We start from the raw sequence: 13,598 nt of genomic DNA, 5'->3' as shown, positions 1-13,598 counted from the left end.
GATTACTTTTAGAATCACCGTAGAGACATATCTCTGGAATTTGAGGTGTCAGAATCCCCACAGATACACACTTCTGAGCATATCTATGAAAGATTCTTCCAGAAAGGTTGAACTGGAAAGATGTGCCCTGAATGTGGGCTGCACCCTCAAAGGAGTGGGTACACACTGAACAAAAAGGCATCCATTGCTGTTGCCAGACTGCAAATGCAATGTGACCAGCTGTTTCATGTTCCTGTTGGAATCCCTTTCAAGCTGTGATGGACTGTACCCTTAATTTGTGAGCCAGAATCAACACATACTTCCTGAGGTTGCTTTTGCCAGGTTTTGTCACAGTAATAGGAACAGTACAAACATAGTTTAGATAGCTCTGTATGTAGGTGTAGCCCAGCTTGGCCTCAAAGTTAGTCATCCTCCTGCCTCTCCTTACCAAAGTGTGAACTGCCACTACTTTTAATCTCCAACCCCCCACAACAAATTGAGTTATGTTTAAAAGGAGTAAAACTAGTAAGATCAGAGTGAAACCTTAAAAACCTTTGGAGGAAACTTAAGGGATTCAAAAGGATCAGTTAGGGTTTAATGCTGCAACCCTCGAAATGCCCTTTCATATTACCAGTTTACTGAAGTTTATCGAGAACTGGTTTGGTGCCATATTGGATGGAGTAAATTGGATTTTCCTTAATGCAAACAACTCAAAAAAGAATATAGACTTAGTTGAATAACTTTATTAAATGGCACATTTTGATATTGGTATATTAAATTAAAATACTTCATGGCTCAAAAGTTTTCGTGAGACTATAATGACAATGCCACAATTACTGTTTATAATATGTAACAAATTTTGGCTACTAAATGTCCATACTCAAATTGTGATTCTCAAAAGTAAAAACCATGTATTCTCAAAGCAGACCACTTCAAAGGACACTGACAAACCTAGTATCTATTGAAATGAAAGCAGACTATATTATAGAAAAGGAACTGTTTGAAAGAGTAATGAGATGTAATATACTATGAATAGTTTACTGTTACCCATTATCCTTTAGAATTGTGTACAATAGTTCTGGGGTTAGGGAAAAACATGTTCTTATTAGGAACATGATACAGGCTATTAGAGGTAAAGGAACTTTATTGAAAGCTTTATAAAATGTTATGTGTTCTAGTTAGTTAGCAGCCTAAAAAGAACAGCTAGTATATTTAAAATATTTTAACAGTGCTGTATATTAAACCGGGGTAACTGCTCTATTAGTATATTATAGTGTGATAAATGAGTATAGTATATTATAGTGTGATAAATGAGTATAGTATATTATAGTGTGATAAATGAGTATTTTGTCACCAGAAAATTTAGCCACATTAACAGTTTTTTCATGTTTGCCTGCATGTATGCATGTGCTTCACTGTGTGCCAGGTACTTGAGGCAGCCAAACAGGGCAGTGAATCCCCTGAAACTGGTGCAAAGGACCACACCTAGGTCCTTCTGCAAGAACAAATGCCACCTCTCCAGCTTCAACTAGACACATTTTAAAATAGTGCAAAGTTCAACATCCTACATAAAAATGTTTGCAACAGTCAAGTCTACTGTTGTAGGATGCTTGATTATGCTGTGAACCCCCAAGACTGTGTGTGTTATTTACTGAAACAAAATCAAACAATTTCTAGTTGTGGTGTAAGTCAGACCTTAGCACACACCTCTAATACCTCTGGCTGGAATACAGACATGCCCTTAGTACACAGCTTTAATTCCAAACAATGACAGTAAAGTTAGTTTGTAGAAAGAAGCAGCTACATTTGAAAGTGGTGTCTAATTGAGTGGCAGACAAAGTGACAGGTCAGAGAAAAATTTGACAGAATAGGATATGCCCAACTCTCACAAGAGGAGGAAAAGGAAGCTACATAAGAGGGAGCAGTGCAGAGGGAAAGGAGGAGGCAGTTTTACTGGGACAGTTGTAGAGAACAAGCTAGACACAGGTGAAGACAGAGAATGAGAAGAAACTAGATTAGAACAGATTGCCAGACTTAGTTTGAGGCCAAGCAGAGCAATTATTTCAGCGACTGAGAGAGAAGCCAGAGTGAATCAGTTTGGAGAGGAGCTTGAGCTAGAAGAGCTGAGTTGAACCAGCCAGAGTACAGAAAGAGCTAGAAAGGATAAGCTTATTTAGCAGTAAGTCTCAGAGGCTGAAAACGTTCTAGGCCTAGATTAGCTTGTATGGAGAGGCTAGAAGCTTCAGGACTAAGCCTAGGTTAGCAGACAGAGTAAGCCTCTGAGATGACAATTACATCAAATGTATAAAAGATAATTTTATGGTCTAGAGGTGGAGATTGCCTAAGGCTGGAGTTTGTAAGTGTGTACTGGGTTAAATAGTGTTCCTCAAAAAAAAAAAAAAAAAAAAAAAAGCAAAGCATATTTATCTAGAACTCCAGAATGCATTTTCACTTGCAAATAGGATCTTTGTAGATTAAGTGGTGCATACCTTTAGTTGCAGCATTTAGAAAGCAGAGGCAGGTCTTGAACTCCAGGCCAGCTGGGGATGGCTCCAAGGTTAAGGGCACTAGCTGCTGTTCTAAGGACCTGGGTTCAATTCCCAGTACCCACGTGGTGGTGCACAACCAGATTCAGGGGATCTGACCCCATTTTCTGACTTTTGTGAGGACCAGGGACACAGATGGTATACATACATTCATTCATACAAGTAAGTAAAAAAGGTAATGGTCCAAATAAATGTTGTGTCTACAAAAGAACTATGTGAAGATAGTTAAACAAAAGAAAAAAATGGTCATGAAAAGACCAAGGTGTAAGACTGCAATGCAGCTCTAGGTATAAGCTAAGAAGTAAATGCCAAGGACTACTGGCAACCAGCAGCAGGGTGGGAATGGCAACGTGTGTGGTGGTTTGCCCAGTCCTCCCAAAGCCAGATTTGAGACATCTGGCCTCCTAAACAGTGAAAATACATCCATTGGTTGTTTTAATCCATTAAGCAAGCAGTAGTTTGTAGCAATCTAGAAAGATAACACATGGGAAACAGGGAGTGGTTACCAGTAAGTACAGGGTTTCTTATGGAGGGTTTATGAAAACATTTGAAAAATACAATGATGACTATACACAGTGCATATAGTAAAAGCCACTAAAATGGTACAATTTAAATTGGTGAATTGTATGCCTACAGATTACATATCAACAAAGCTGTCTATACATAAGAACTTGAGAGATAAACCTGTCATTTTTCAACTTCACTTTTAATTTAAACTCTTGCTATAACCTCCATATAAAGAAAAATTTTAAATGGAAACTGTCACAAATTTTTAAATTATTGAATACACTTAGAATGAATAAAGAAGGCAAATATATTTAAGTTAAAATATTTAATATCAGATAAAAACATTGATTGACAGTTTAACATGGCACATTTCATACATAGTCAAAGGGTAAAACATTACTGGGAAAAGTTAATAGGCCATTTGGTAATTTGTTGTCCACATAAAAGCAATGAATAGTGATGTATTTAATGCCAATTATTACAAAACTTTTAGATAAAACCCAGTTATCTCTAACATATTCTGCTAGGAGAAAAGAAAACCATATCTTTTAAAATTCATATGATACTGGGCTACAATTATCAGTGCTTTTCTAGTATCTATAAATTTCTTCAAACACCTTTCTTTTGTTGCTTAACTGTTCTTATTGATTGGCTCTCGCAGTAGAGAATGAAGACACAGAGCACTTTTTACACTGCTGAGTAAAACCATATAAATTAATGATGGGTGCTAAGCTTAAAATTTTATACAGAAATGTGTAATATTTCATTAAACGGACTGAATAATGAGTAACTGGGTACAGTGTTAAGTCCCCCAAATCCATACAGTTTTGTGAGAAGATATGTATGTTTGAGCCACTCTTGCTTACTTTAAAATGGAATAATTTGGCACTAAATGAAATAAATGAAGACAAGCAAAATACATAACACTATTATACTCTATCAGAGGTTACCATCTCGGACTGTAATTCATACTACTACTTAGTTCTTGACCAAACAGAAACAAAAAGACCTAACCACACAGCACTGACACAATTATGAAAATAGAATCTAGAGCTAAGCTGAGGCTACTTCTCTGATGAGCATGCCCCACTCTGCCACAATCAGTTACATATTTGCAATTCATGTTTTCAAGAAGTGCTTGTAACTTTTCATGTTTTCTGGCTGATAGGTTCTTGTTTATATGGCCAACTAAAATACAGTCTTGGAATTAAGTAAGGAAATCCAGATAATATAAACTGTTATCTTACTGGAATCTTACTTTATCAAAATACCAGGTCAGAACTTCATAACTGAACTCTTGGAATAAACCACTGGCGGCCATATCTCTAAGTCTCAGATGAGTCAGAGTCCATTCACCGCTCATGTTTCAAGGGTCTCTTCATTTGCTCCACAAGTATCAACAACACAAATTAGACAACTTGTGACTGGGAAAGCACGGACTTTGGAGTTGGCGATCCACTTGTCTGTTTCAGTATTATACTCAAGGATGTGCCCCAATCTGCCTACACCCTGAAAACCTGCCAGGACATAGATGATAGAGCCAACTGCTGCACATTTCACTGTCACGCCCCTCCATGGCATTGGCGACACCATTTTCCATTCATTTAACTTGATATCGTAATATTCCACGTTGTCCAGACCACCTTCAAAAGAACAAAATATGAGAACTGTATCAATAATTTTTGTATCTCTTTGTAATTTTATTTTCGTAAAATATAAAAATTTTATATTTTATTTTCAAAATAAAATCGTTAAACATGTAGAAAGGATATAAGAGCTTTATAATCATTACCCACATATCTTCTACCTACTTATTCTTAAATATAAAAGAAATTGAGAAATCTTTAGAAACATTTTTTCTACAAAGTTAAAAGAACAACAACAAAATAAACATCACACATTTCCTACAAATGTTCTATCCTAAAAAAGAAAATTAAAAAGTGATTTGCTTTGATTATAAATTATTTCAAATGTTTTTCTATTTTTTAGCAATTTATGGAAAGTACTAGTGGATAAGAATAACAGAAAAGAAGTTATTGTTTTACTTAACACTTAAAAAACCTGAAAAAATGAAGTACTATTTCTAGATTCAGTTCATATTTCTCATTATTTAAACTAATTATTTAAGATCATTATTAGCATTACATAAGAAAATGAAAAGGTCAACCTTAAAGAGTAAAGATACTTCCAAGCAGTATTTAAAGTATTGAAAGCTAAGATTTTTTTAATATTAAAACATCTTGTCTGCTCATTATTCCTCAGGCAGATATGATAGCACTCCCTGTGGGCACATGGAAAAGCACAAGCCTGTCTGAGGTAGTCACATGACTTCTTGACATTTCATAAAGTTTGTTAGTGCTTAGACATAATGTTGGGTGGACTCAATTTTAAGAAATGTTCCAGTAATTTAAGGACTTATCAGCAAACCCAGAGGAACTGAAGAGTAAGTTAGCAATCATATACCTAAACCATTCTGACCACCGACAGCAAATATCTTGTCCTTCACAAACACCAGCCCATGATTCTTCCTGGGCTCAATCATTGAACACAGCTCAGTCCACCTAGGGAAAAAAAAAGGTCTTAGTGTGCTCATTTACAAGAAGTGAAAGGCTTCATCCTAATAAGATGGGTTGCTATTCCAAACAAACATTTATTACCATGTTTCATACATGTACATATGTATACAAACCTCAAGGGGTTTTAGATGGTAGTTTTATAGGTAAGGTAAACTGGGGACTTTAATGGGATATAAAGACAGGAGGAAACAATTTAATGTCGTTTGAAGAAATCCATTTTGCATAGTTTCCAACAATTCTTGAAATGGCAGCAGGAGTGAAGAGGAAGTGTGGAAAGCTCATATTAATCACATCCCTTTCCCTCTTCCGAGACAGGGCTTCTGTGTAACCAGAGAACTAGAACTTGCTGTGTAGATGATACTGGCCTTGACTTGTGATGATTTTCCTACCTCTGCCTCTCAAGTGAAAGAAGTACATATTATACCCCATAGAATGAATAAATACATGTTTTTTTTTTTTTTTTTATAGCCACTACTATAGATGCCACTATGGCCCTGTTTTTCAAGAAACACACACATTTATGTGTGTGTTTACCCAGGTAAAATGACAATCTTGTAGCTTGAAAATTGGAGCATTAAGGATGGTTCCTTCACTGCTTCTATATAGTAAGCTGCCACCATGTACTACAAAAATATTTGGCTTGTAAAATTCTGTTTACATTCTTTCTTTTCTAAATGTCAATAATATAAAGTTCATGTTTTCATGTATATACATTCTGAAATATGACAAGTTTAAAAGTGGATGAAAATCATGTTTTCATGTACATACATTCTGAAAACTGATAAAAGTGGCCTAGTGTCACTTGTTCTTTCTGATGCTTGCCAATCTCTATGCAGACTCTCAGGTACCTCTCCAGCACCATGTCTGCTTATATGTCACCATTCTTCCTGCCATAATGACAATGGATTAATTCTCTGAACTGTAAGCCAGTCCTGATTAAATATTTCCTTGTAAGAGGTGCCATGGTCATGGTGTCTCTTCACAGCAACAGAAACCCTAAGACACATTTCATAAATGTTGGTTTTTTTTTAGAATTGAAAGCAGTAGCAAAGAGGAGGAGGAAGAGGTGACCACAGTTTCCCAATTAAAATGCTAGTTCTTATTTTGGGCATAGGATTTATTGGGAGATATGAGCCCCAAGACACAACCACGGGAATATAATGACAAGTTTGTAATATTGCTACTTTTAAGGGCAAAATTATTTAATTCTAAGATTTCTCCCCTTCTCTCCTACATTTCTTGCCCTCTCAAACAACATTTTATGTGTCTGATGGTGTCTCTCATTCATATTTACTGCACAAGCAGGACCAGAAAGAGAGAAGCTCCCATGTGTGACAAGGTCAAGTTACTTCCTAAGATTTCAGGCTAGTCAAGTGCACGGATATTCTGAAAATGAGAATTAAGTTTCTGTTGGATTCCTTCTACCTTTTTGCATCTTCATCCAGTGAGTTTATGGAATAGAATAGCACTGACAGAATCATTTTAAATAGATACATACGTTTCTGTGGCAGGATCATACACTTCACAGGAACTAAGCACTCTCCCAGAAACATTGTTTCCTAAGCTTCCGCCACAGACATAGATCAGGCCATTTGCCTCCACCATCCCATGGCTGCAGCGCTGAGTCAGCATGCTGGGCTTTGTGTGCCAACTCTCAGTTCTTGTATCATAGCACTCAAACAAATATAGGGCTGAGTTTCCTGTAAAGGAAAAGGACTCAAAGTAAGAGGCTGGGGCATGAAGACTGTGAATGTGAGGCCAGTCTGGGGTATACAGTGGAACCCTGTTTCAACACCCACCCAGGAAAAGAAAAGGTCCTTCCTACCATTCATCATACTTGGTTTGGAGTGGTTTGAACTGAAATCACTATAGAGCTAAATGAAAAGAGGGAAGAATTGAGGTTTGTAGAGAACATTTTTCTATTTACCACAATAGTTTTTATTTTATTTTGTTTTTAAAGCTAGCAATGTTGTATGGATCTTGGAAGGCATTATAAAATGATCTTTTGGGCAGATTTACTATGTACTTAGTAGTCTGTAATTGCAACTGTTATATTAAGACAATGTGCAGATGAGCCCTAAAGTCATCCTGGTCCTTACTTGAATACAACATCAAAGTATCAAGGTGTATTTCTGCCTGGTACACTAACTATACATTTTAAGAGCAAACACATATTTACTGTATTTTGCAACTTGTGCAACCTGTAGGAGCCCAGTGAGAATTTAGAAATAATTCCATTAAAGAGTAACTGCCTTGGCTGTCCTGGACCTCTTGATATGCAGGTGCCAACTTTCAGTTCTTGTATCATAGCACTCAAACAAATATAAGGCTGAATTCAGCCTTGAATTTACAACAATATGTCTGCCTCTGCTTCAATGCTAGGATTAAAGATGTATATTACCATGCACAGTTATTAGCACAGAAGTTATATAATAATTCTTGGGTTTTCTTTTGCTATTGTTGTGTTTTGTTTTTTGAGACATAGATTCTCTCTCTGTGTAGCCTGGCTGTCCTGGAACTCACTCAGTATACCAGGCTGGCTTGAACTCAGAGATCAGCCTGCTTCTGCATCCCAAGTGCTAGGACTAAAGGTGTGCGCCACCATGCCTGGCTCAGAAATTTCTTTTTTGGTTTGATTCTGAATTAGAGGAAAACTTAAACTGACTTTATAGTAGCTTACTACTATAGAACAGGAAGTGAAGCCTGGCAGTAAACTGTTTCTTGTCTTCCTGAAAGAAAGTAAAAATTTCTTATCTCCCCTGTTTTGATATAATGGCAAATGATTAAACACATGATATATGGGTCTTCCTAAATATTTACTAAAGCTCTATGGATGGATTTTGAAGATAGTCTAGAACATTCAAGTTTTTTTTTAAATCTGACTTCCAAATCCATGGTAAAAAATTTCTATCTTAGTTCTCTTGTAAGACAATGTCTCACTCAGGGTAAATAGGAATGGCCCCCACAGATTCATGTATTTGAATATCTGGGCATAGGAAGCGGCACTATTAGGAGGTGTGGCCTTGTTGGAGGAAGTGTATCACTGTGGGGCCAAGCTTTGAGGTCTTGTATAGCCAAAGCTACACCCAATGTGACAGTCTCCTGCTGCCTGCGCAACAAGATGTAGAACTCTCGGTACCATGTCTGCCTGCCATTACGATAATGGACTAAAACCTCTGAATCTGTAAGCCAGCCCCAATTAAATGTTTCTTTTAAAAGAAAAAAAATGATGTTGAAGACCCTTTTCAGGGGAGACCCTCACCCAAGTCTTGGGAAGTCACGGCCACCCAAAAACTCGCAAGACACCAGATCTGGATGCAAACTGCAGAGGCTTTATTCGGGAGAGTTAGCCAGCTAACGGTCAATTCGTTTGCCCACGCAGGAGCTGAATTGACAAAGACCAGCTGGCTGAGGGGCTTTTTAAAAGGGGAAAACCACAAGCCAGGGGAGTGAGGAGGAGGTAAGGGGTTGCTAAGGAAACATAACATAAAAATAGCGGAAAATTCCAGAGGAGCCCAACCTAAGTGAGTCAGGGTCATGTGGAAAGCACTCTGTATACTCATTCTTCTCAAAAATGTGGCCTTGCCCTGTCACTTGCTCAACTATTTCTCTCGATGATGGCCCTGCCCTGTCATCGTGGTCACTAGTTTCTCAGCTCCACTTAGATGACTTGCATTCTTCTCTTCCCTTTTGGTTAGCCAGTTCCTGAAACTGGCCAGTCTACATTTTTAGCTTGCTTCTGAGAAAATTTTCCATGCCCTTTAAAGTGAGGCCGAAAGAAAAGCCTATATACATTTTATAAAATGATTTTTATAATTTTTCACTCTACAATGTAAACACTTTCACCTAATTCTTCATTTCAACTGCGAAGTGAAGATCATTGAGTAAAAGAAGCATCAGTTATAACTAGCGATAACTTTCAGCAAGTTTCTTTGTTAAGAGAAAGGGCTTTACTATATAGCCCTGACTGGCCTTGAACTTGCTCTGTAGACCAAGATGGCTTCAGACTCAGAGATCTACCTGCCTCTGCCTCCCAAGTGCTGAGACTAAAAAGTGTGTATCATTACACCTGGCTATTACTTTTATAACATTTCCAATTTGGAAGTGAAAGATATAGAAAACTTATGAAAAATATAGAAAGTTTTTATGACCCCTATAGACCTGAGCAAAAGAATGCAGGTTCGCTAGTCCCAAGGAAGCGGAACTGAATGTAAGATTTCAGGCCTTCACTGCCCTGGGGATACATTCCGGGAGGAGTACATTATCCCTGAGTCAGAGGACACTTGCTGGATTAACATTCCTCAGACCTCAGGGAAGAGAAACCACCTGTGAGCGGGGAAGGCCCAAAGCCGGAAGACACATTCCTGACCACAAAGAAAGATGCAAGTCATCTGGGTGGTCCCAGGAACTGGCTGACCGCAAGATAAATGGTTGGACAAGGTTACATCCTTACAAAAGATAAGTGTATATAAGAAGTTTTCCGCATGATCCTGACTAAATTTGGGTTGGGACCTTTTAAGACTTTCCACTGTTTTTATGTTATGTTCCTTGGCTATCCCTTCATCCCTCCCCCATTTGTGGGTTCCCCTATATAAGACCACCCCTGACCAGGCTGTCTTGTCAATTCCTCTGCCCCTGCATGGGTTATGAATTGGCCATCAGTTGACTGATCTTGAAATATACCTCTTGCTGTTGCATCAAGAATGGTGTCTTATGAGTTATTGGGTGGCCTCGAATTCCTGAGGCTTGAGGGAGGTCCCCCCTTCATGGGGGATGTCTTACAGAAGATTTAGTGGAAAATAATATTTAGCAGATTAACAGTTAAGGGCACAGTTCTACTGTTGCAGAAGACCTGGGTTCAGTTTCCAGCACTTACATGGCAGCCAATAACCATCTGTAACTCTAGTACTATGGGATCTTATACCATCTTCTGGCCTCTGCAGGTACTAGGCATGCATATGGTACACCTACATACAGGCAAACATCCATCCAGCTCCTTTTATTTCTTTTTTTTTTTTTAAGCAAATGAAAACAATTGTCCTTGAGCATGACTATAGCACTCAGAAGGCTGAGGCAGGCAAATGTTGAGTTTAAAACCATCCTGGTTTATGAAGTAAGACTCTAACTAAAAAAAAAAAAAAAAAGAGCATTTGTTCCTTTATTATTCTCTCTATATTATATCCTGACTGTAGTCTCCCTACCTCTCCTTCCCCAGTGGAGGTTTGAATAGGTTTGGCATATATATATATATATATATATATATATATATATATATATATATATTTGGATGTTTGTCCATAGGGAAATGGCACTATCAGGAGGTGTGGCCTTCTTAGAGGAGGTGTGGTCTTGTAAGAGAAACTGTCACTATGGAGGCTGGCTTTGAGGTCTTCAATGCTCAAGCACAGTCTCCTACTTGCTGTATATGGATCAAGATGTAGAACTCTTGGGGCTGGAGAGATGGCTCAGCAGGAAGACTGCTGCTCTTTCAGAGATTGTGAGTTCAATTCTCAGCAACCACATGGTGGCTCACAATCATATATAATGGGATCTGATTGAAGAGGATGACAGTGCACTCCCATATAGAAGATAAATAAATAAATCTTTTTAAAAATTCAGGAAGTGTATTTTTTTTAAAAAGGATGTAGAACTATCAGCTCCTTCTCCAGGACCATGTCTGCCTGGATGCTGCCATGCTTCCCTCCATGATGACAATGGACTGAATCTCTGATCCTGCAAGCCAGCCCCAATTAAATGTTTGCCTTTGCAGAATTGTCTTGGTTATGGTGTCTCTTCACAGCAATGAAAAATCCTAACTAAGACACCCTCCAAATAACATGTTCTTAATGGGTCAGTGAATAAATAAGTAAAACTCTAAAACCTTCAAAGGAAATAACATTACCTACTCAAAACCAAATAATCTATAAGCAAAATTCAAACACTATCAACCAGTAGTTCACCGCAATAAAAGGCAATTTATCTAGAAAGATGGCATTACAATTTTCTGTTATTTTAAATTCTGTGTATGTATATGTGAATATACATGCAGGTGTCCAGAGGCCAGAGGTATTGAATGCCCTTTCAGAGGTGGAGTTTCAGGTTGTTGTAAGGCCATCTGATGCCCTCTAGAGCAGCAGTACATGGTTTTAATCATTGAGCTATCTCTCTAGCCCTGATGGCACTCTTGTCAATTAATACTTTGAAGGACGAAGGTAAACTTATAAGGAAACAAGCTCTAAAATGTTAACAGACATATGCTTAAATTACCAAATTTTAAATTACAAAATTTTTGAAAACTATGAATGCCAAGAAACTTGAATTAAAATGCTTCTGTTAAACAAAAATATCAACAGGATCTTACCTACTTCTGAACCTCCAGATGTATAAATTTTGCCTTCTGCAGCACAGGCAGCAAGGCTGTCTCGAGGTGTTGGAGGGCCCAGTTTGGAATACCAGCTATCCTTTACAACATTGTAGCAATCCATTCGCTTTATGGGGAAAAGCTGAGAACCTCCCAAAATGTATACTACATTGTCCCAAAACACACATGCTGCATCTCTTCGTTTTTCAAAGGGGCAGCGAATGTCTGTCCAACTGTAATCCTGAAAGGAAGGGCAGGAAGCTTTCAGAAACAGAAACCATAAATGATAGAGCACAGACAAAGTAATACAAAGAGAATGGATATTTATTTACTAGACTGAACATAAAATGTCTGATTCAAGACCATCACCCAGTTTAAACTGAGTGATTTCTTCAAGTGTTGGTTAGCTGAGGCAGAAATAACATGATTGGATGCCCTGTGGCTTTGAAATAAACATATCTGGATAGACTACTACTACCATCCTGTCTTTCTCTGTCATGGAAGCTTGGAGATAATAACTCTAAAATAAATACCACTGTTAATTTTTAAAGTATTTTTATTGTTTTTAATTATGTGTGTTTGTGTCTGTATGTGGGTATGTGCATGTGAGTGCAGACTCTTTAAACATTATGTGCTTCAAGTAGCTGTTTTCTGCAATGATTACAAGTACCAACCAGTTCCTTAAAGTCTGCTTCCTATAGTCTCTCTCCTTTCCCTTTTTTTCTTTCTTGTCTTCCTTTCTTTCTTGTCTTTTTTTCTTGTCTTTTTTTCTTGTCTTTCTTTCTTTCTTTCTTTCTTTCTTTCTTTCTTTCTTTCTCTCTTTCTTTTCTCCTTTCTTTCGTTCTCTTATTCATTAATTCATTTTCCTTTTTTTTTCTTCAGGACAGAATTTCTCTGTATATCCCTGGACTGCCCTAGAACTCACTCTATAGACCAGGCGGCCCTTGAACTCAGAGATACACCTACCTCCATCTCCCTAAGTGCTAGGATTAAAGGATGCACCAAACTACCCATCAAAAGATGCCTTTATTTGTTTGTTTGTTTGGTATGTGTTTTTTTTTTTAGCTTATTACTACCACTCCAATTATAGCAAGAGCAATCAGCTTGAAACCTATTTAATCATGTGTAAAATAAACTTACCCAAGTACTAGACCAGACATGAACAATAATTGTTGAATGGAAATTTAACTTATTATATTAAAAGTTCCATGATTTCAAAATAATGATTGAATCAATATCAAATAAGACACAGGAAGAACAAGAGTGAGAGAAGCTGGGGTTGGAGAGATGGCTCAGCAGTTAAGAGCACTGACTGCTCTTCCGAAGGTCCTGAGTTCAATTCCCAGCAACCACACGGTGGCTCACAACCATCTGTAATGGGATCCAATGCCATTCTCAAGACCTCTTCTGGGGTATCTGAAGGCAGCTACAGTGTACTCACCATATATATAAAATAAATAAAATCTTAAAAAAAAAAAAAGAATGAGAGAAGCTAACAAGTTACTTGGGTATGATGAGTGATCGTTACCACTTCAGCAGACCTAGGAGGAGGGTAAGCAAGTCTCTACACTGAAACTACATGTTACGTTTTTTATGTGGAAAGAAATTGAAAGTGGTGTCCTGAATAAT

General features: G+C 37.7%; 1 protein-coding gene across 2 annotated transcripts in view; it reads right to left on the bottom strand.

The window, feature by feature from the left end:
• Positions 1-3,342: 3,342 nt before the first annotated feature.
• Klhl7 (kelch like family member 7) overlaps positions 3,343-13,598 on the bottom strand; it is a 44,077-nt gene continuing 33,821 nt past the window's right edge. For both annotated transcript variants that reach the window (XM_034519222.1, XM_076913227.1), the window contains 4 exons: positions 11,970-12,210; positions 7,107-7,308; positions 5,496-5,593; positions 3,343-4,675 (listed from right to left, as the gene is read on the bottom strand). In XM_034519222.1, the coding sequence (XP_034375113.1) occupies positions 4,392-4,675; positions 5,496-5,593; positions 7,107-7,308; positions 11,970-12,210 (825 nt within the window). In that variant the 3' untranslated portion in view covers positions 3,343-4,391. The remainder of the gene's footprint in view (positions 4,676-5,495; positions 5,594-7,106; positions 7,309-11,969; positions 12,211-13,598) is intronic.

The sequence above is a fragment of the Arvicanthis niloticus genome, chromosome 15 (genome assembly GCF_011762505.2).
Source record: "Arvicanthis niloticus isolate mArvNil1 chromosome 15, mArvNil1.pat.X, whole genome shotgun sequence".
In the NCBI taxonomy this organism is placed as follows: domain Eukaryota; kingdom Metazoa; phylum Chordata; class Mammalia; order Rodentia; family Muridae; genus Arvicanthis; species Arvicanthis niloticus.
The sequence above is the reverse complement of the archived record's forward strand: the minus strand, read 5'-3'. Positions and strand labels throughout refer to the sequence as shown.